General features: G+C 45.2%; 1 protein-coding gene across 3 annotated transcripts in view; it reads right to left on the reverse strand.

Annotated features, from left to right (window-relative positions):
* zfyve9a (zinc finger, FYVE domain containing 9a) overlaps positions 1-20772 on the reverse strand; it is a 29325-nt gene that overhangs the window by 5027 nt on the left and 3526 nt on the right. Inside the window, exons 1-15 of one of the 3 annotated variants that reach the window (XM_056420450.1) lie at positions 14079-14130; positions 13305-13410; positions 12358-12465; positions 9680-11118; positions 8451-8550; positions 8028-8204; positions 7688-7851; positions 7251-7380; positions 6751-6873; positions 6000-6155; positions 4729-4953; positions 3046-3128; positions 2721-2825; positions 1289-1439; positions 771-851 (exon numbers count right to left, since the gene is read on the reverse strand). In XM_056420450.1, the coding sequence (XP_056276425.1) occupies positions 771-851; positions 1289-1439; positions 2721-2825; positions 3046-3128; positions 4729-4953; positions 6000-6155; positions 6751-6873; positions 7251-7380; positions 7688-7851; positions 8028-8204; positions 8451-8550; positions 9680-11118; positions 12358-12427 (3004 nt within the window). In that variant the 5' untranslated portion in view covers positions 12428-12465; positions 13305-13410; positions 14079-14130. Of the gene's footprint in view, positions 1-770; positions 852-1288; positions 1440-2720; positions 2826-3045; positions 3129-4728; positions 4954-5999; positions 6156-6750; positions 6874-7250; positions 7381-7687; positions 7852-8027; positions 8205-8450; positions 8551-9679; positions 11119-12357; positions 12466-13304; positions 13411-14078; positions 14131-20772 lie in introns of those variants that run through there. The other 2 variants (XM_056420451.1, XM_056420449.1) reach the window with 2 other exon arrangements.

Genomic DNA, 20772 nt, shown 5'->3' on the forward strand with positions numbered 1-20772 from the left:
CTGGTCCACTCTCTTGTCACCTCCCGCTTGGATTATTGCAATTCCCTCCTCTTTGGTCTCCCCCAGAAACTCCTCCATAAGCTCCAACTGGTCCAGAACGCTGCTGCCCGCATCATCACCAAAACCCCTTCGATCTGTCACATCACCCCTGTTCTACAACAACTCCACTGGCTTCCCATCAAACACCGCATTGACTTTAAGATCCTGCTCCATGCATTCAAGGCCATCCACAACCTCGCCTCCATACCTGTCTCACCTCCTCCAAATCAACATCCCCACCCGGTCTCTCAGGTCTGCTTCCTCCATCAACCTGACTGTCCCCCCAGCTCGTTTGTCCACCATGGGGTCACGAGCCTTCAGCCGCTCTGCCCCTCGCCTATGGAACTCTCTCCCCCCTGACATCAGAAACATTGACTCTATCACTTTATTCAAAACTCACCTCAAAACTCACCTTTTCAGGCAGGCCTATGGCTGACCTGTTCCCCTCTTGGTTGCTCTGCTGCAGACTGTTCTGCTTTTTAACTGTTTTGCTTTTTAACTGTTCTGCTTTTTAATTGTGTCCATTTTTTTATATGTTGTACGGCGACCTTGAGTGCCTTGAAAGGCGCCTTATAAAATTAATGTATTATTATTATAATATTTAAACTCCCTAGTTGCAGCTCTAAGCATTAATGTGTGGCAACATCGTCCTTATTCTTTATGAGGCAACTTCGTTCAAATATTCCAAACCAATATTTTACAGCCAAGATGTCTTTTGTCACATTTCTCACCTTCCACAATGCTGGTTTTGGCCAAGAAGCCCGACGACGCTTTCAAAGCACCGCTGAACACAAAGAAGCAGGCTCCAGTAACTGCAGAACAAATACACACAGGAGAAAGAATCACAACTCAAAGACCAACGACATGTTTGCAGTTATATGTCACATTTAGTCTGTAAGCTTTTACGTTGTATCTCTGACATTATGTTTTTATTCTGTCCATTTTAACATTGTTCTCCCTTATTTTATTTGCTTTATCTGTAGATTGTATTTGTAATCTTATGTTTTTAGGTTTGTTCTTAACATCAGCAACATTGGGACTACAGATAAAAAATAGCCTCTTGGCTAACTCTGGCACATTTACTGCAAAGTGTTTATCAATGTGCACTGTCCCTTATTAAATAAACCATAAAAAAAATAAAAAAAAATTAATCAAAGTCAAATGACTTTCAGGCAATCACACGGGACCTAAAAACCAGACTGAGAGTCTGTCGGTGAGAGGAAATGATGAAATGTGCTTCCGTCGGCACCTTTGCGAGGCTGGTGATGGATGCTGATGGCCTGCGTCTGGTAGTTCCCGTCATCGTTCTGGACACACACCAGGTGGGAGTCGGCCCGGTCGTTGAAGCACGCCCCCATTGCCAGCACGTGTTCGTTGGACTTGTTCATTGCCTTCATCAGCTGCGGGCACAAAGAACAGCCATGTCTAATTAAGACGCCCTTTGGGTGTGTGAGCTGAGGCACAAGGGGTTAACACAGGCTGCCTGGTTACGCCTTCTTGCAGCGGGCTCGTGGGTTAAATGGGATGGAGTAGAGATGACAGATCGTTAAGAAAGACGTTGACATGGTGACAGGGTATCAACGGTTGGAAGATCCCACATGATAACTCCTCGTCTCTCTGAAGCCACCATGTGCAAATCAGAAATAAAACTGACAATCTGGAGCGCTTTAACCACTTGCTGCGCGAGAGGCTCGCCTGCAAGCTGTTGAGAAACGCTCTCCACTCCATTAGTGGGTTCCCATCTGTCACTGCAGCAGCAGCCAAGCGCTACAACCGGCAGCCCTCGCTCCACGGCGGCTTGCTTTCCTCGCCAAACGGTTCTTTATGCGTATCACTTCTCCTGGTCGGACATTCAGTCACACCTTCGAGGCAGCGGCTTTATAACAAGTCGGCAGCCCACGCCGAATGTTCAGCTGCTGGGCCCCTGGAGAGCTCGTCACACATCGCCAACGCAGAATGAACATGTGTGTGTGTGTGTGTGTGTTGATGATCAGGGAGCTTAATAGGAGCCTCCTCCACTGATGTCATTCGTGTGGTGGAGGGTTTCATTTTTTTGTGAGAAGAATCATCAGGAGAATAAAAAGCTCAAATGTGCAACATGAGACACGTTTTAAGGTGCTTTGACAAACCAGATTGACTCGTGTGAAATGTCAATCCAACTCTGGTGTGAACCAAACGACTGGAGCAAGGCCACGGGAAAAGAAAGGAAGGTCTCGCGCCGCTTACAATTTCTGCCCCTTATTTGTAGATATAAATATATAGATGTGAAATTCCAACGCAAAGTCATGATTCAATCCATTCGGTTTGTGAAGCAACAAGAAAGCGATGTGAATAAAGGATGATTTAGTACTATGTCAGTGTAATATGGACCGTCTAATTGAATGGTGTGACAAAACAGTTCTTATAAATCGGTACCAACAGCGGCACAACGTTCCGTGTATTCTAGTAGTTTCTTATAAAATAAAACATAGCTATCACAACGTAACAATGCTCTGGTGATATTCAGACAAAAGAAGCCTCCATGTTCAACATGACTCATAACGTAAGCTAAATACTTACGGATACAAAGTAAATTCGTATCATGAATACAATGAGTTCCTTTTATGGAAAGAACAACCAGATGTGGGATATGTGATGGTATGTGATGTTGTCATGGTGATAACCAGATGCACGGCACTCACCTCATTGTAACGATTACTGGGGATCTTAATGCTCGTCCGTTTGACCTCCATGTCCACCACCAGGCCTTTCACCACGGGCAGCGTGTACTGGTAGTTACGGAAGTCCTGAAACAGGCACGGGAAAAAAGGACGAGGACAGAAAAGCTGCATTTTGAATTTCATGTCTGTGAAGGACACTGTAACATGAGTGACATCATCATTTGACTAAACACAGAAGGCTCTACATTATGAAAAATGTGTTTAAGGATATAACTACTATTCAGATGTTCAGACTCAAAAGCTCTTCAACCTTGAAAGTAAACAATGAAAGAATAAAGCAACTTACTGCGAGCAGATTCATGATGGTGTGACCGGTCTCTCCAAAGAGAGGTTTTCTGAAGCGAACGCTGAACAGAGGACACGGATAAACTGCAGAACAAAATGTTTTTAGTTGTTAAATCCACAAAAGAACTGTAACATGTTGTTATCTTTGATTTATAATGTCACGGCTACTTTCAACCATCAAGTGTCAAATTCAGTTGCTCGGCAACATGATGCTGGATGGGAAATCATTTTAACATTTTAGGTTGAGCCTTGGTTAGAAAAAGTAACAGAAAGGGATGTTTTGATATACTTGCATCTTATTAGTTAGAATTATTAACCTATTTCATCAGTTCTTTGGTTTTATAGATATTTCCAGGGTTTTTAAATGTTTTTTTTTTACTGCACAACTTGTGCAATGCACGCACACACACACACACACACACACACACACACACACACACACACACACACACACACACACACACACACACACACACACACACACACACACACACACACACACACACACACACACACACACACACACACACACACACACACACACACACACACACACACACACACACACACACACACACACACACACACACACACTTTCTTTCTTTCTTTTTTTTTTCTCCAGCAACCAAAACTCCTTAGAATACTATTTTTAGCCTTATCTCAGCGCACAGCTGGAAATAAGATCTCACCATCTCATTAGCAATAAAAAAAATCTCTATCTCAATCTCAATCTGCAGTTCAGCGGGGGATCCGTACGCTGACGAGCAACCCGGCCTCCTGCTGGTCATCGCTTAAGGCAAGAGGCACCGCCGTAGAGAGCGACCCCGTTTGCGTGGAGGATTAAGTTCGTGGTGACGGGGATATTTTGCGCCTCAGATCCTCAACTGCATGTGACGTGTGTTAATGTAGTCGAGCGCGACGCAGGCAAGAGGCTGAGCGGAGCGGCGCTCCGTGAAGGTCTGGCTGGGAGAAAAGGGGATTTGGTGGAGATAAAACTTCTCACAAGACTTCCTGGTCCATGTGATAAATGTATGAGAGCAGGCGGGTTGATGCCGACAGGCTTCATGTGACACACTAAGCTCTCTAGATCAAGCTGGATTTAAATATTTTACTCTCCCTTTCACTACATTTTACTTTGTGACATTTAGTTCCAACGTGCTACGGCAACATAATATGTGTTAATCATCTTGTTGGTCACACTATACAAATATTACACAAACAGACTTCAAACTGAACCATTGCTCTCATAGACTTTTTAAAGTGTGTGACTGTAGAGAAAAACGTATTGATTGCCCACATCAGAAACGTGACATTGCATCCTATTTGAGGGAGATATTGTTGAGCAAGAGAATAATGAGACCATACTGCTCAGAAAAAAATGGAAATATGAACATCTACATGACGACTGGAAAAATATATTTGTCTGCTTCTGAAAATTGATCTGCCGTTTCCACGGCCAGGAAGTACTTTAGAAACTCAGTTGTTTTGTGGGACAATTATGTTTTGTGTCGTCTTTGTCAATATTGATTGTGTTGCACTTACAACTACAATTTCTTTATGGATACTAACATTTAACGGAAACTTAGACTGCATGTCAACACTTTAAAAATATAATAAAATCATAGAATTATATTGAATCACTATTGCTATACAGCTGTGAGCCCCAGAGGGCACGTGCACTCACATCGGTACTCTGCGCCCAGCCGCAGCATGAGGCGGATGGGGAACACCTTGGCCCACGGCGTTTCCCACTTCTGCATCAGGATGCCGAAGAGGTACGGCGGGTTGGGCAGCAGCAGGTCCTGCAGTGACTGGAAGGAGGGGCTGATGTAGAGGAAACCACCGTGATCCTTACTGCCCAGGAAGCTCTGCGTGAAGAAGGAGTGACTCAGGTGGCTGAGCACGTTGCCTTTAGGAGACGAGAAAGAAGGGAAGAGAGGTTAGTGATATAGGAGACGCGAGTAGGAGGGGTTGGTGGAAGAAGAGAGGGGAAGGCACGGCGGGATAGTTGAGGAGAAAAGAGTAGTGATGTATAGGAGTTTGGTGGGGAGGGGGATCATTTTCATGAACACCATTTGAATTCATGAAAATTAACACAAATTAGAAGCAAAGGAGGAACAAAATTATTTTTTTTAAAGAGACAAACCAGTGACATCATCTGAAAAGGGAGGCAAATAAGAGAGGCAGTGTCTCTTGGTGTTTACTGTATGGAGAAATGCTCTTGCTTAGTCCCATTTCAGTTCTACAGCAATTAATAAAACTTCTTATCTTTATCGTATCTTGCCTGCTCGCCCTACAGCCTCGTATTACCAGAAGACCTTCATGTTACCAAATACCTGCAGGAGGAATCACTTGTTTTACATGCCACATAACACAATAATGGCACTACAAAGCTCAGTGGCTGGGACTTGCTGAAACCAGCACTTCTTCCCAAAACCTGACAGACAGCAAGTTAATCAGAGATGACTCACACAGTACGGCTCCCTTCCTCCAGCCAGAAACTGCCCCAGTGTGAATATGAAAAAAGGAAATAGCCCGAGGGGAGCGAGCCATCAAAGTCAACTGATATTAGCCGATTTAGCTCCACAGCATACGGAGTTAAAAACACGCAATAAGCGTTGGTGAGGTGTCATGCCTGGAGGTTGGCGACCTGACAGCGGGATGCTAATGTCTGCACCACTTTTCATGAAAGAGGCAGAGACTCTTCAGCAGCAGGATAATAACCTCGTTTCCAAATCGAGGGCGACAAGATGCACCTGTCACCTCACAAAAAGAGCATTTTCCCCATACAATATTCTACATTACTTTCGGGTGAGCTTTTTTTAACAGGGCAACACCAGACAGGTAGATTCACCTGTTGACAGAATTACTAATGAGCTGCTATCAGGCATGTATGGTGGAGGTGGACTCATTTCACAGTGCGCCACCTGGTGGAGCGCTTGGTTGTGTTCTTACCACTGAGGGCCTCCTGGTAGAGTTGAACAAAGTGGGTGAAGATGTCTTTCGGGATGGTCTTCTCGTCAGGTAGACACTGGAGCAGAATGACCACCTCTGCCTGGCCGACGGCGTGCATGCCCTTCGTCGTCACGTACCAACACTTCCTGTTTACATCTGTGGGTTAAAAAAACAAGAAGATTAGTCTGTCCCATTAGGCATCTACAGAGGATAGTTACCAATGTACCTCAGAGCCATGATGTCAAATTTGACATGTTTGTCTCATGTCTGAATAAACAGTTTAACAAAAACATAAGTTTTAACGCAAATCTATTACATAACTATTTCAGACCTAGCAACTTCACTCTGAGGGTTAGGGTTCTGAATAGAATGCAGTCAGATTAGAATAACGGGCATAAAGTGTATTGCATCAATAAAAAGTGAGAAAGATTTAAAAAAAATATGTCATTGAGAAAACATGTTCAATTTTCTTTAAAGAAGTGTTTTTCCTCTTGCAATGCTAAAAAGCTTAAATGTCCATACATGCTAAGTGCATGGATGAAGAAATGAATATCCAGCAAAGAACTTAACATACTGAATGAGAGCTAATAAGAATTAAGAGGGCCAACTCAACGTTGTGGAATTCTGTCTTTGATCTGTTGCAGAGCAGATTAATCTCCCCAACTGCCACATGACTGACAAAACACATTTCTGTAGGTCCACGCTGCACGACTTCAGGAGAATACGTCCCGTGCATTATTAAAATACTCACAGTTGACGAGCTTGACCATGGCGAGCAGGTTAGCGTTGAGCACGAAGACCAGGGGGTCTGGACTTCCCTCCTCCAGCTGCTGCATGAGGACGATCTCCGACGGCCTCTCCTCCACTGCATAGTCTGCAGGTGGGGTTAAACACAAGAAGGAGAGGGTGGAGGGAGGGAGGAGCAGAGGTAAAGTTGTGTAAACCGACAGGACGGACCGAGGATGAGAGGGCAGCGGAAATATCAGAGTGAGGATGATAAGTCACATGTGAGGTAAGAGAAGGTAATGGTGATCAGACCTAGATGACAGAGAGCCCTGAACATGGTTTCCATCATCATCATCACTGCATTCCCATGAAAGATGCTCTCCCTCTCTCCCCCTCCCCTGGCAATGAGTGGTCGTAACATGAGCAGTGATGCGGAGCACATGCAAAACACACTTAACGAGCACAAACACAGCAGCTGGCACAGCAATGAGAAGGCAGCAGAATGGTGAGGATGAGGGCAAGCACCTGTGACGTGGCCTCCCGTACCTCCTTTGACTCCGGTGGAGATGAGGATGGGAGGGAGCCCGTCCTCCGGGATCAGACTGAAGGAGCTGCCCACGGGGCTGCCCACCGTGGCAACAGGGGAATGGGCTGCCTGGGGGTGGAGAGGAGGGGTGGGGGTGTAGGTCATAACATTGAGTGAGATGCAGTATCCAAAAGGGTTTTCATGGCTGTGAAATACATGTGGGTGCCATCATTCTTATGGCCAAAAAACAATTAAGTTGGGACACTTTTGAGAAACCAAAAAAAAAGGGTCAAGATTAAGACGGCAGAGGCCAAGTTTATCCCGACTTTTAGTTCAGAGTACAAGTGATTTGTGGCTTCAGAGTAGCTAATGTCACCATAACAAGCTCTCGTAATAGCGTTAGCTGTGGGTGGATGTTTTTTCGTGGCGAGCCTACCTCTAAGGATTCAGAAGTGGAGGATTTGTTTGAATACGTGGAGATAGCCAGTGCCTGTGACGGGGTTGAGCTGGCGGTTGGGGGTTTGGGGGTGTCTCCCGTGTCTCCGTTGGGTAGCACCCCATCAGCAAACCACACCCTCCTCTGCTCCCGCGTCAGGCACACTGAAAAAGGTGAGAGAACCACAGTGAAACACCATGCGGTTATGCAAATGAAGACGGTATGTAGAGCCACATCAGAAGGAGCACTTTATTAAAAAGCAGTGAGGACATAGTGACGCTGTAAAAAAGGTGAAAAATAGAAACGCCGCAAGCATTTATATTCTGGGTAAAGGTTGTACCCTCGTTGCCAGCCGGTTTCAGGACTCCCACAGGCACCATGACGGTAGGAGGAGGGGAGCCGAGCACCCCAGAGGCCTGGGCCTGCTGCAGGGGGGGGATGGTGGAGCAGTACTCTGCTGGGTTGTTGGGGTTCGGACTCTGGTTGCTTCCAGTGGCCGGCGTCTCCCATGATTGAGCTAAATACGAGTATATTGTGTTTAAAGCCAATGCTAGTGAAAATAAACATCATCTCTTAAGACTAATACTTCTTTCTTCAGCAAACAATCGGAGTCAGGTGTATCCAATTATTTAAACCCTTTGGTGTAAAGTCGGAATTTAAAAAATTTAGCAGCATCTTTAGATGCATTTATATATGAAAAAAGGTGGACATAAAAATGCAACATACAAGTTGTAAATAACGTTCTACTTGCAATGATGCTCACCACTGGTTAGAGCAGAATGACAGGTGACACAGACGCGAGCCTCCTTCCTGTCCATGTACACGAGGCGGCACTTCAGGCTGCAGCACGTCGCACAGAACACCTTCAAATACACACGGGCACAAAGAAATACATTTGTACCACAGTCGCACAGGAGGATGAGCCCCCACTGAGAAAGATTTCAACAAATCATTTTACTTAACTTGGAGAATGGATTTTTTAAATATTTTTTTATAAAGGTGACGAATTGAATCTCAGTTGGGATGTACTGTAAGCGTGTCGCAAACGTGCCATTTTATAGCTATTGATTTTCTGTACCCTGCCGCGGCTTCAATGAGCAGCAGCTGTGCTCAGGGCACTTTTCATTTTTTGCACCTCATTACACATCATTATCCAGTTACATTCAGATCCTAACTGCACCATCATAAACTGGTTTGTGGATCCATCAGTCTGGTGGTGGGTGCACTGAGGACCCCGCTGCGTCTATTGTTTGCAGCAGCGATGTGCGCAGAGTAGGTTTGTTTACCACCACGGGAAATAAGGTGGCAGTCTGGAGATATTCCAGTGCAGTGTCAGCAGCCACATCATCATTTTAAAGCGCTGTGCGGAGCCCCGCTGCATATGTGGGAGGCCATAATCCTCGAGAGCTACCTGCACACCCACCGAGTGTCTCCAAGGAAAAACCTAAAAAAAGGAACTCATCCATCAAAGTACAGTGCGTCATTTGTTTTACCGAGTCACCAACGCTCTTTTGATTATATTCGTTTATGCCCATCGTGCATTTTAAAAGTTTAAATTAATGCATCGTGTTGTTCTCCGTGCATGCCTCATTGTCTTTTGTTGAGCGCTTATTATCTTGTTTTGTTTGCGGTTGAGATTTTATTTATGTCAAGCTAATTTTAAGATTTACTGTAAAATGATGTTAGCCAAAACATGACAGATCTTACAGTTTGATGATTCGAGGTAAGTGTTTATAATAAAATAAAAAACAATGTATTCATAATTGCATTATTAAAATCAAGGATTGTTTTGCTTTCCCCTAACCCTACATTGAAAGGCCAACGTCATTTGGTAATTCCCAAAATGCACTTTGACAAAAGCCCCAAGAGAGGTGTGAACATTTAGGAGAATAAAAATAACAAGCAACAACCGAATTGGCCTAGAAAGGCCAGGTTGCTATAGTCCGACACCGGGTTTTAATCGAGATGTTAAAGTAAAAACACGCCACTGACCTTTCCGCAGGCCCTGCAGTGGTGCCTCCTCTTGGTGAAGGTGAACTTGACATCACATTTCATACAGACAGGAGCCTGGGAGTCAGGCACCCACACGGGGGCGACTTCCCCCAAGGAGGTGACAGGTTTCCTGCACACAGTGCCCTGTTGGCCGGCTTGGAGGTCATTGTCTGGGCTCTCCGAGGGCATCGGGGGAGGAGAGTGGACAGCACCGTCCCCGTTGACCCCGACTGCACTCTGATCAGTCCCATTGGACGTAGTTTCAGAGGGCGTGCTTCTCCGACACTGGTTCTCCTGGTTTTTGTTCCTGCTGATGGCGGCTGGGCCGAGCTGATTCTGGACCTGGCCCAACAGCGGCTGTGGGATTTGGAGCTTGAGGCTGACCGGCTGCTTTGGTCGTGCCCCTCCGTACGGCACACTGACCGGCTGCAGACGATTGTTGTGGAGTTTGGGCTGGAGGCTACCTGACCCCACTGCTCCTACGTCGCTGTTCTCTTGCTTGCTTTCCTCCATTTCTTTCTCCTCAGTGACCGAGTCCTCTTTCGAGGGGACAGGAGAGGGAGAACACCCCTCCTCCACCTCTTCTGGCTCCTTAAGTTTGGAATGGCTACTGCTCTCCTTCTCCAAACCGTTGGAAAGGCTTGATACCTTGAGGAGTTGGTCCAACTGTCCCTCTGGACCACATCTGCTCTGCATCCCGACCTCGTCAGGAGGATATACACCATTCACCTCCACCTCGCAACCAACCTGAACATCTCTCTCCCTATTTAAGAGAATATTTACCTGCTCCTCTTTTAAGTTTGCAGTTAGTTTTTCTGTACAATTGTCCTGCAGAACAGCAGCACTGGTTCCCTCTGGGACATTTCCCCCATTTGGTGTCGTTAGTTGCACATTTGGATGAATTTTCAGAGACAAAGTTTCATCTTTGTGTCCTAATTTTACCTCAAAGGTAAAGTGAGTGTTATTGACAGCGGAGCATCCTCCTCCTGCTGAGGCAGCTCTCTCCTGATGAGGTTCAGCCTCCTGGTCACAAGCACCAGGCAGCTTCTCTGGAGGAGGATGCGTCTCCTTGCTGAGCCCATCCAGTTGTGGGCTGGCAGGGCAGCCATTCTCCACAGCAGTACAGGCCGTCACAGGGGGCGGCGAGAGGTCCTCTGTGCCCACCAGTTTGCCGATGTTGGGCTGGAGTAGGGGGGGGCTGTGGACGTCTGCCGGCCTCTCCGCCACCCAGGATGGGGGTTCGGGACTGGGATGTTTTTTAGGGTCGCTCCCCAGGGAGTCGCTCGAAAAGGAGCCTGGGAGAGTTTTGAAGGGCAGCGGACTTTCCTGCGGACTGAGATCTGCGTGGGTCAGGGCCGGGTTCAGAGAGAGCAGGTGGGCTGGCGGGCCCAGGATCTGAGTCCACTTTGCATCCGAGAGAATGGGAGTGTCGGTCTCATCTGGCAGAGACAGAAGAGGAAAACAGACCATTATATCCATCCTCATGTTGCTTTATTTTAACTTAACTTAGTATTTATGTGAGGAGTTGAAGTGGGGTAGTTCTTGATCCATTGGTGCTACACTTTATATATAATTTCATTAATATCTTGCATAAGTCACCTTTTACCCTGATTTTAGGAAAGCATGCTGGTTTATCACGTTGAAGACATGAAAAAGTGCCTACCAGCAAAGAAATAAAAGCAACTAAAACAAAAGATATACAGTCCCAGGTGATCGAAAGAGTTAAAAATGGGAGGAAGAAACAAGGGGACAAATTAAGAAATGAGGTTGGCAGCATGGAATAGTAAATTAGTGGGTAGATGGACTGGGAAATTTCAAGAAAGTGGGCCAAACGACTCTGTCACCCCTGGGAGCCGTCAGTTAAGCAGCGACATGAATGCTTTGTAATAAAAGCAGAAATTATTATGATAATTATTCAATGACTTTCTCACACAGTAATGTCAGCTACTGTGCTCTCCTTCTTCCACTGGAATGTATGCTAAGCTGTTTTAGTATGTGCTGAACCAGGTTCAAGCACACACACACACAAACACACACATTCACTCACACAGAGTTAATCTGCCAAGATGGATCTCTGGCAGAGGACACAGATAATCACTCACAGCCAAAATACACACCGAGCTCACAGTACCATAAAAATATGCCGTCAGTGGAAGACTGGTATTTTTCTGGGGTCATCAGCCATAAATCCAGAAAGAAAAGGCATCAATCCTTGATAATAGCAGACTGTTTGGACTGGAGAGCTCAGAGTCTGCAGATACACCGCTCTAATGTAGGTTTACTTTACAATAACCATCAATAAACTCTTTGAAAGCTCTTTTTAAAAAGAAAAGGCTCCAACATAATGTCTTTACTTATTGTGAGCATTAAGTGTGAAAAGAAAAGACTATCGTCTTGCACCAATTACACAGTTTCACACGAGCCCAAGGGAAACTGATAATCCAATTAGTCCTACTCCCTCTCTGCCCAGCCTCAATCATCAACTATATGCGTTACTCAAACGCATTGGGTGGTGGCTGATTGTCAGAAACCCTGATGATTTACTCATGGGTTACAGAACCCGACCACAACTTCTATGAAATATCAGTCCCACAAATAAACCTCGTCCCATTCGTCGTTTCTCAAGCGCAATGACTCATCGTTTGTTCCACAACATTTTTTTTTACAAATTGCCTCACCTTCGTTCTGCTCAAACTCGTCCAGCACCTTATCCAGGTTAAAGGCCTCGGCCTGGAAGTAATTCTCCATGGGTGAGGAAGCTCCACCCTGCAGACGGCCGTGTGAACCTAGTCACACAAAGAGTGTGTCCTTAATACCGTGTGCGTTCACAGCCCCATCCTGATGCAGATGCCCCCATCATGGCCTGAATCCTCTCTCACGTTAATATGATTCAAGTGGAAACACGATCACTTTGGACTACAGAGACGGATTGATTAGCAAGATTATGGAGTCAATTATAGGACCTGAAATACAGCGACAAGGTGACATCCAGGATACAAATGTATCAAATTCTCACAATGCCAAGTGATGGGCTTCTTAAGCCTTTTACATATACAACATACATGGGTGCATTCTTTATGAAAAACACACTCAATCAATTAATCCACAGACAATGTTTGGCAATTAATCAATTGATTCACATTTCTATTAAATGTAAGACAATTGCAAAGAATACTCATAGTTTCCTTAAGTCTAAGGTGACATCTTTGCATATTTCTGGGAAACTAGCTAATCTTTGCCAGAACCAGATCATTTCTAAAAAGCTTCGTTTTAAAAAAATGACTTCAACAATAAATCAAATCAAAATAGATGCTGTTAAACTTTCTGTCAATCGACTGATCACTTTGGCTCTATGCGACCAAATTACGTTGGATGATTAAGAAGCCCCGCTTCAACCACATTTTTATCGTGGTTACTCTGTTTTATTTGGATAAAGGGAACGGTTAGGAAAGCAAAAAGGATGTAAATGTGTCCACCTTAAGATCCAGCGTACACAGTACGCATCTTAGTTTGAATGATAGAATTATGCTGAAACATGAATGGTATGAAATGCCTTTGACCCTGGGGAAAGGTTCCTGTAGACACATGAAATAAGGCTCAGAGTCTGCTCTCTGTCAGAGCTCACCTGCACAGAGGTCCTCCCCAGCAGTCCCGGGTGGTGTTTGTTTGTCAGCAGGTTTCCCCTCTCCGTTCTCACTTCACCCAGCCTGGCAAGCGCCCAGCGCCCACACCTTGGACATGAAGGGAAACACACGTCAGGACAAGAGCTTTGGGCTTTTGGACTACTGGTTTGATAAAACAAACCAATTTAAGATTTCACCTTGAGCTCAGAGAAATAATGATGGGCATTTTTACAATATTGTATACCCAAATTTATCAACAATGATGAAAATAATCGTTAGTTACAGCCCTTTGTTCAAGTATATGATCCATCAGACAGCTCAATTTCTAACCCATCATGCTGAGGATGAATTAGAACAAAATCTTAGATAAATACGGGACTTTAATTTGATATTACAGTACATCTTGCTTATTGTGTTATTATTGCACATGACCATGACACAGTGAACCGTTACCATACACGCTCGACAAGGCAATCAGAGTCATGAATGGAAAACAGCTGAAGCCTGAATCATTGTACAGATAACCTGCACAATATGTCCTTGTTGATGAGAGGACCTTGGAAAGAGAGTGTTTGTTATTGTGTGTGTGTGTGTGTGTGTGTGGGGGGGGTTGCAAATGAGTAACAACCAGGGCCGTTCTCATCAGGACAGGAGAGATGAGGGACTACACTAGAGACCAGATATTCCGCAGAGCGAAGGCTTCGAAGAAAGGAGCCGAGTCAACACATTTTCCGCTTAGTTTAAGGTGCAAGCACGGCCATGACGTCAGCACTAACCAGTCATGTGTCCTGCGGGTCAAACCATTCCTGCCACACCGGGGACGGGGCTGAAGGAAACACTGATCAGAGACAAATATACCCAAAAGAATTGCACCAACTAAAAAATGGTTACTTTAAATTAAGAATATAGACAAAATAAATAATACATTAGTGAATAAAAATTGTTTTAAACCACTGCTTTAAATAGAGGATATTACAACCCTTTAGGCAAGCAGTCTAGATGGAGTATGAGGACTCAGATTAGGCACAATAACTCGTCGTCGCCGCTGAAATACAAATTTTATAAATATTTCATATGATCACATTTTTTCTCTACTGCACAATGCACTAATTTCGTGAATGAACCCTTTTTATACAAGTGAGAAACTCCATCACAGAAATTAAAAAGGTCAATCGTACTTCAGATTGAAAAATAAGAAGAAGAATTCTTCGTAGTATTCTTCTGCAATTCAACACACTTTGGTCGGGACAGTTTTTGGTCCCGACACTTTTAGTTGCAATTCCATTTTGGTACCTGGTGGCAATATATACTTCGTTGGTACAGATACCTTCGAAAAATACAAACGATCATAGATATGATTATAGTTTACACTGAAGCAGCTTCATAAAAGTGGTTTTTAATGCGAGTCACGACGTGGACTCAATCCAGAGACATTGCAATCCATGCCCAGCACCGTACACGGTTTACTACGAGGGTGCCCCATGAAATGGACATTAATATTTTATTTCATCAGGATCTACCTGAACAAACACACACACAGACACACACAGACACAGACACACGCCTCCATGAGGACAGGAGCTCGTACCTGATTAAGATTTAATTACTCTGGAGAGGGAGCATTGAATAATGCATCTTTAGTCGAAGTGCGTAAAGGAGTTATATTTTTAGACATGTAAATTTTGGAAGACGCTTTAAAGGAGACATATGTGCATGAGAGAATGCGTCAGTCGGCGAGTTTGTAGGACTAAAGGAAATTGGTCCTCCAGCTCCATGATTATATATTTATATCATGTTTTATACCAACATGCTGCAACTCCTCAACTAATGACGAATCAAAAACATGGTGCGACCTGAAGTAAAAGCAGGAATAGAGAGATTGTGTAAAACAGTGGAGCTCACCTGACGATGATTATAATTGACCTATTAACTATTTTCAATACTAACCCAATGACAAACTACTGTCCAACACAATTTAATAGAACACATAATACTCGTGAAGTTGCTTGTGAATCGGACAAAGAGACAAACTATTAACATTGAAATAATATAAAACACTGTGAAACGAGCAGTGCTTTACATTCGTGACGCTGCAGTAAAAACTTAAAGGTTTAGTTTCTCGCTCCAGGGATCCGGTCGATCCCCCACTTTGGTGCAGACTGAAATATCTCGTCTACAACTGGATGATCCCTCAGGATCATTTTGTCACAACTTTGATCCTCTGACTTTTCATCTCGCGCCATCAGGTAAACATTTAAATGTGTCCAATGCAGCTGTAGTTTGAGATCAGTGCTAATGATCAAATATTTAGATGTAAATGTATGACAAACTAAAATGACAGACTAAATCGGAAAATATATACACTCCCCACTATTTCACTCATCATCTTCTCCCCCCTTGATCTTTTTCTTCTTCTTTTTTTTCTTTTCTGTTGGCTGTTCTATCCTCATACCATCTGCACGTTAGCATTTAGCTCAAAGTGCTGCTGTGACCGCTCAGCCTCAAAGAGAACTTTGCATGTGGTCTCTGAGTCTTGTACGACTTAAACCACCGATGATAAAAACTGGGATATAGTTTGCTTAACTTATTTATTAACCAAGCCTCATTTGCGTGTTACCTTTGTCTCCAATTCTACAACATTGCTTTGTTCACATCTGACTCCACATCTATTTTCATTAACGACTAATCTGCTGGTGAAGCAATCGTTTGCGCTTTGTGATGCCACGACGTAGCACAAGAAATGTCAATCACACGTTGCCATAGTACAAGGAAATAAAATGACTTGTTTTTGTCTGACCAACAGTCCAAAAGGTATTAGATGTTAAATGGTATAAAGTAGAGAAACGTCCTGACACATTGGCAGCTGGATCCAGGGAATGTTTAGGGTTTGATTTAATCCAAAACACTGAGCGGAAAATGAATTATGAAATGTTGGCCACCTCATTTTCTACATCTTAAGTGTCAAAATAATGATAATAAACAATCATAAGTAAATAAGGACATTGTGTAGAATGGTGTAAACATATAAACAGACATAATGTTTACTGACAAGATTACTCTATTTTTTAAACAAGCTAATTGCAGTTGGTCCCGTTACAGTGCAGCCGTGCTCCAGCCTCCAGCGTAAGCCAGACATGCTAATAATGAAATGGCCCAACAGACTACGAACACGATAAACCATGCCCGACTGGACATGCTGGCATGGCTGCCAAATTAAATAAGACAAGGCCATAGACAGCGATTGCTCGGACAAACTAGAACGATACAGCAGTTCATTAAGTCCTTGCTGTCAGAACAAGACTCCGTTTCCTGTTGTCGTTTCCTGTGAAGGAGATGCATTCACTTCCTCACACATCAGGTGGAGCTACCTGACAAATAATCATTGACGTTTTGGTTAAGTCATCTCTCTCACACACACTTATATATAATATATATATATAAAATGTATATATATATAATATATATATATATACTAGTGCTGTGAAAAATAACGCGTTAACTCAGTTAATTAAATTACAGGTTTAACTAGTTTTGGTTTTTTTACGCATTTAACGCATGCGCAGAATGAGCTTCCAATCCGTCTGTTGTTGGTCGTCTCTAACCAGCAGCGTGTCATTCTGTCTCTACGTGTCGCGTTAACACGACTCCGATCTCCGTCTCGCGCGCCGCAGAGCTCGGATGCCGGCGTGTGCGCGCACATCGGGACGAACATTTTTTTTTTGGGAGCACCGAAGACCCATTTTGACCCAGGAAAAACCCTGAATGTATATATGTGATTAATCATGATTAATCCACAGAAACCTGTGATTAAAAATTGTAATCGTTTCACAGCCCTAATATATACACTACCGTTCAAAAGTTTGGGGTCACTTAGAAATGTCTTTATTTTTCAAAGAAAAGCACTGTTTTTTTCAATAAAGATAACAATAAAAAATTCACACTATACATTGTTAATGTGGTAAATTACTATTCTAGGTGGAAACGTCTGGTTTCTAATGAAATATCTCCAGAGGTGTATAGAGGCCCATTTCCATCAACTATCACTCCAGTGTTCTAATGGTACATTGTGTTTGCTAATTGCCTTAGAAGACTAATATCTGATTAGAAAACCCTTGTGCAATTATGTTAGCACAGCTGAAAACAGTTATGCTGGTGATATAAGCGATACAACTGGCCTTCCTTTGAGCTTGAAGTTTGAAGAACAAAATGAATACTTCAAGATTCAAGATTCAAGATGTTTTATTTGTCACATACACACACAGGGTGTGCAGTGAAATGAAAGTGGCAATGCTCAGCAGGAATGTGCAAGGGCAACAAGTACACACTATTTACAAATAAAAAACACAATATTTACAGTAAGTGTGTGTGTGTGTGTGTGTGTGTGTGCCTAAGAGGGGCAGTTGTGTGGGTCTATGTGGGGGTCCTGGTGAGGTCGGAGTTCACAATCCTGATGGCCTGAGGAAAGAAACTCCGTCTCAGTCTCTCTGTTCTTGCAGCGTGACTACGGAGGCGCCTGCCTGACCGCAGCAGCTGAAACAGTCTGTTGTTGGGGTGGTGAGGATCCTTCATGATCCTGCCGGCTCTGGTTCTGCACCTCCTGGTGTACAAGTCCTGCAGGGTGGGAGTGTAGTTCCAATAGTGCGCTCAGCCGAACGCACTACTCTCTGCAGAGCCTTCCTGTCCTGAGCGGAGCAGTTGCCAAACCAGGCTGTGATGCTTCCTGTCAGGACGCCTCTACAGCTCCAGAGTAGAAGGACTGAAGGATCCTCTGGGAAACTTTAAATTTCCTCAGCTGCCTGAGGTGGTAGAGGCGCTGCCTTGCCTTTCTCACCAGAGTGTCTGTGTTTGTTGACCATGTCAGATCCTCGGTGATGTGGACTCCCAGGTATTTATACCCGCTCACCCTCTCCACAGTAGTCCCGTTAATCCCCAGTGGTGAGTACGTCCTCTGTTGTTGTACCCTCCTAAAGTCCACAATCAGCTCCTTAGTTTTGGTGACATTCATGATGAGGCTGTTGTCCTGGCACCAGAGTGACAGATCAGCAACTTCCTCCAGGTAGGCCTTCTCGCGTTGTCGGAGATCAGGCCCACCACCACTGTGTCATCCGCAAACTTGATGATGGTGTTGAGCTGAACCTGGCCACACAGTCATGTGTGTACAGGGAGTACAGTAGGGGCTGAGGACGCAACCCTGGGGGATCCTGTGTTCAGGGTGAGGGATTTGAGTGTGTCTGCCCACCCTGACCACCTGTGGCCTGGCGGTCAGGAAGTCCAGGATCCAAGCACACAGTGGGGTGTTTAGTCCCAGCTCAATCAGCTTGCCGGCCAGTCTGGAGGGACTATGGTGTTGAAAGCTGAACTATAATCAATGAACAGCAGTCTCACATAGCCCCCTCTGGCTGTCCAGATGAGAGAGTGTGGTGTGCAGTACCTGGGAGACAGCATCATCTGTGGATCTGTTTGGGCGATAAGCAAACTGCAGCGGGTCCATGGAGGAAGGGAGGAAGGCGCAGATGTAGTCCTTTATCAGCCTCTCAGCATTTCATGACCACCGAGGTGAGGGCCACCGGTCGGTAGTCATTCATACATGCTGGAGAAGCATTCTTGGGCACAGGGACAATAGTGGATCTCTTGAAGCAGGCGGGGACCACGGACTCAGCCACGGAGAGGTTGAATATTGTGGTGAACACTGGAGCTAGCTGGTTAGCACAGGTCTTCAGTACTCGCCCAGATATGCCATCTGGACCTGCAGCTTTCCTGGTGTTCACCCTCAACAGAGCCCTCCTCACACTGTGCTCGGTCACAGAGAGTGTGTGTTCATCCCCAGCGGTAGAACTCACCTCGGCTACGCTAACGGTGTTGTTGTTAGCCGACGAGCTAGCGCTGTTGTTGCTAGCCTCAAACCGTGCATAAAATGAGTTCAGGTCGTCCGCTAGGGATGCGTCGGCACTCACCATAGCGCGGGTCTGCTCTGGTAGTCTGTGATAGTCCGTAGCCCCTGCCATAGGCGCCTGGTGTCGCGCTGCTCCATCTGTGATTCCACTCTGTCTCGGTACTTCCTCTTGGCTTCCTTCACCGCCTCCTCAGTCCATAGACCGCTGCCTTGTACTCGTCCATGTTGCGGATACAAGACCGGAGTTATAGGCAGCAGTACGGGCGTTCACAGCTTCACGGATGGATCTATCAACCCACGGCTTTTGGTTAGGAAAGACCCTAACTTTTACCGTGGGGCGATGGTGTCCGTTAAGCGTTGCTATGAGGCTCATTGCTACTTCCATAAACTCGCTGACGTCACTGGAACTGGATTGGATCATGTCCCAGTCGACGACACGCAGAGCGTCCTGTAGCTCAGCCTCTGATTGGTCAGACCACCGCTTCACGTTCCTCGTCACTACCGCTTCCCGCGCGATCTTTTGCCGGTATCCCGGAAGCAGAAAAATGGCGGCATGGTCTGATTTTCCGAACGGAGGGAGAGAGACAGCCTTGTAGCCTCTCTTGAATGGCGATAGCAGTGGTCCAACGTTCTTTCCTCTGGTAGCACACGTAATGTGCTGGTGAAAGTTCGGCATGACTTTTTTAGGTTAGCCTATTAAAGTCCCCAGCCACCACCACAGCCGTCGGGATACTTGTTCTGATGCCGACATAACACATCATGTAGGTCCGATAGTGCTACGTCGGTGTCCGCTTGTGGTGGTATGTAGACGGCTGTGGTGATGACCGAGCTGAACTCCCGGGGAAGGTAGAATGGACGGCATGAGATCGTCAGATGTTCCAGGTTCGGCGAGCAGGAACGAGAAAGAGTCTTAATGTTCTTGGGGTCGCACCACATGTTGTTCGTCATGAAGCAAACCCCTCCACCCTTAGATTTACCAGACTCTTCCGTTCTGTCTGCACGGAAAACAGAGAAGGACTCGGTTGGGCATATGACTCGATCCGGCACCAGCGGGTTCAGCCATGTTTCCGTCAGACAAAAGATATTACAATCCCTCATGTCCCGTTGGAATCTGATCCTTGCCCTTACATCATCCATCTTATTTTCCAGAGACTGGACGTTAGCAAGAAGGATGCTGGGCAGAGGTGGGCGGTGGGCTTGAACTCTCAGTCTGTTCCGAATTCCGCTCCGTTTCCCTCGATGTTTTCGTCGTCTCCCCGTAGTAGCGGCTCCACTGTTGTTGATGTGGTTCGCTCGTACGATCTCTGCCGGCCACGCTGGATCGATGGAAAAAGTGGACAAAAACCCTTGTTTTGCGCAAAAGTTTATGTCCAAAAGTGTGCTGTGGTCGTATGCTGTTAGTGCCGATGTGTTTGTGGCAAAGAAAACATTAAAAATAAACACAAAAACTAAAAGAGCGCACAATCTCCGCGGAGCTACCTCGACGGCGTCTGGACACAGCCGCGCCATCTCAGTGAGTTTTCATGAAAGACACGAAATTGTCTGGACCCCAAACTTTTGAACGGTAGTGTATACAG

This window comes from Pseudoliparis swirei, chromosome 8 (assembly GCF_029220125.1).
Source record: "Pseudoliparis swirei isolate HS2019 ecotype Mariana Trench chromosome 8, NWPU_hadal_v1, whole genome shotgun sequence".
Taxonomy (NCBI): Eukaryota; Metazoa; Chordata; class Actinopteri; order Perciformes; family Liparidae; genus Pseudoliparis; species Pseudoliparis swirei.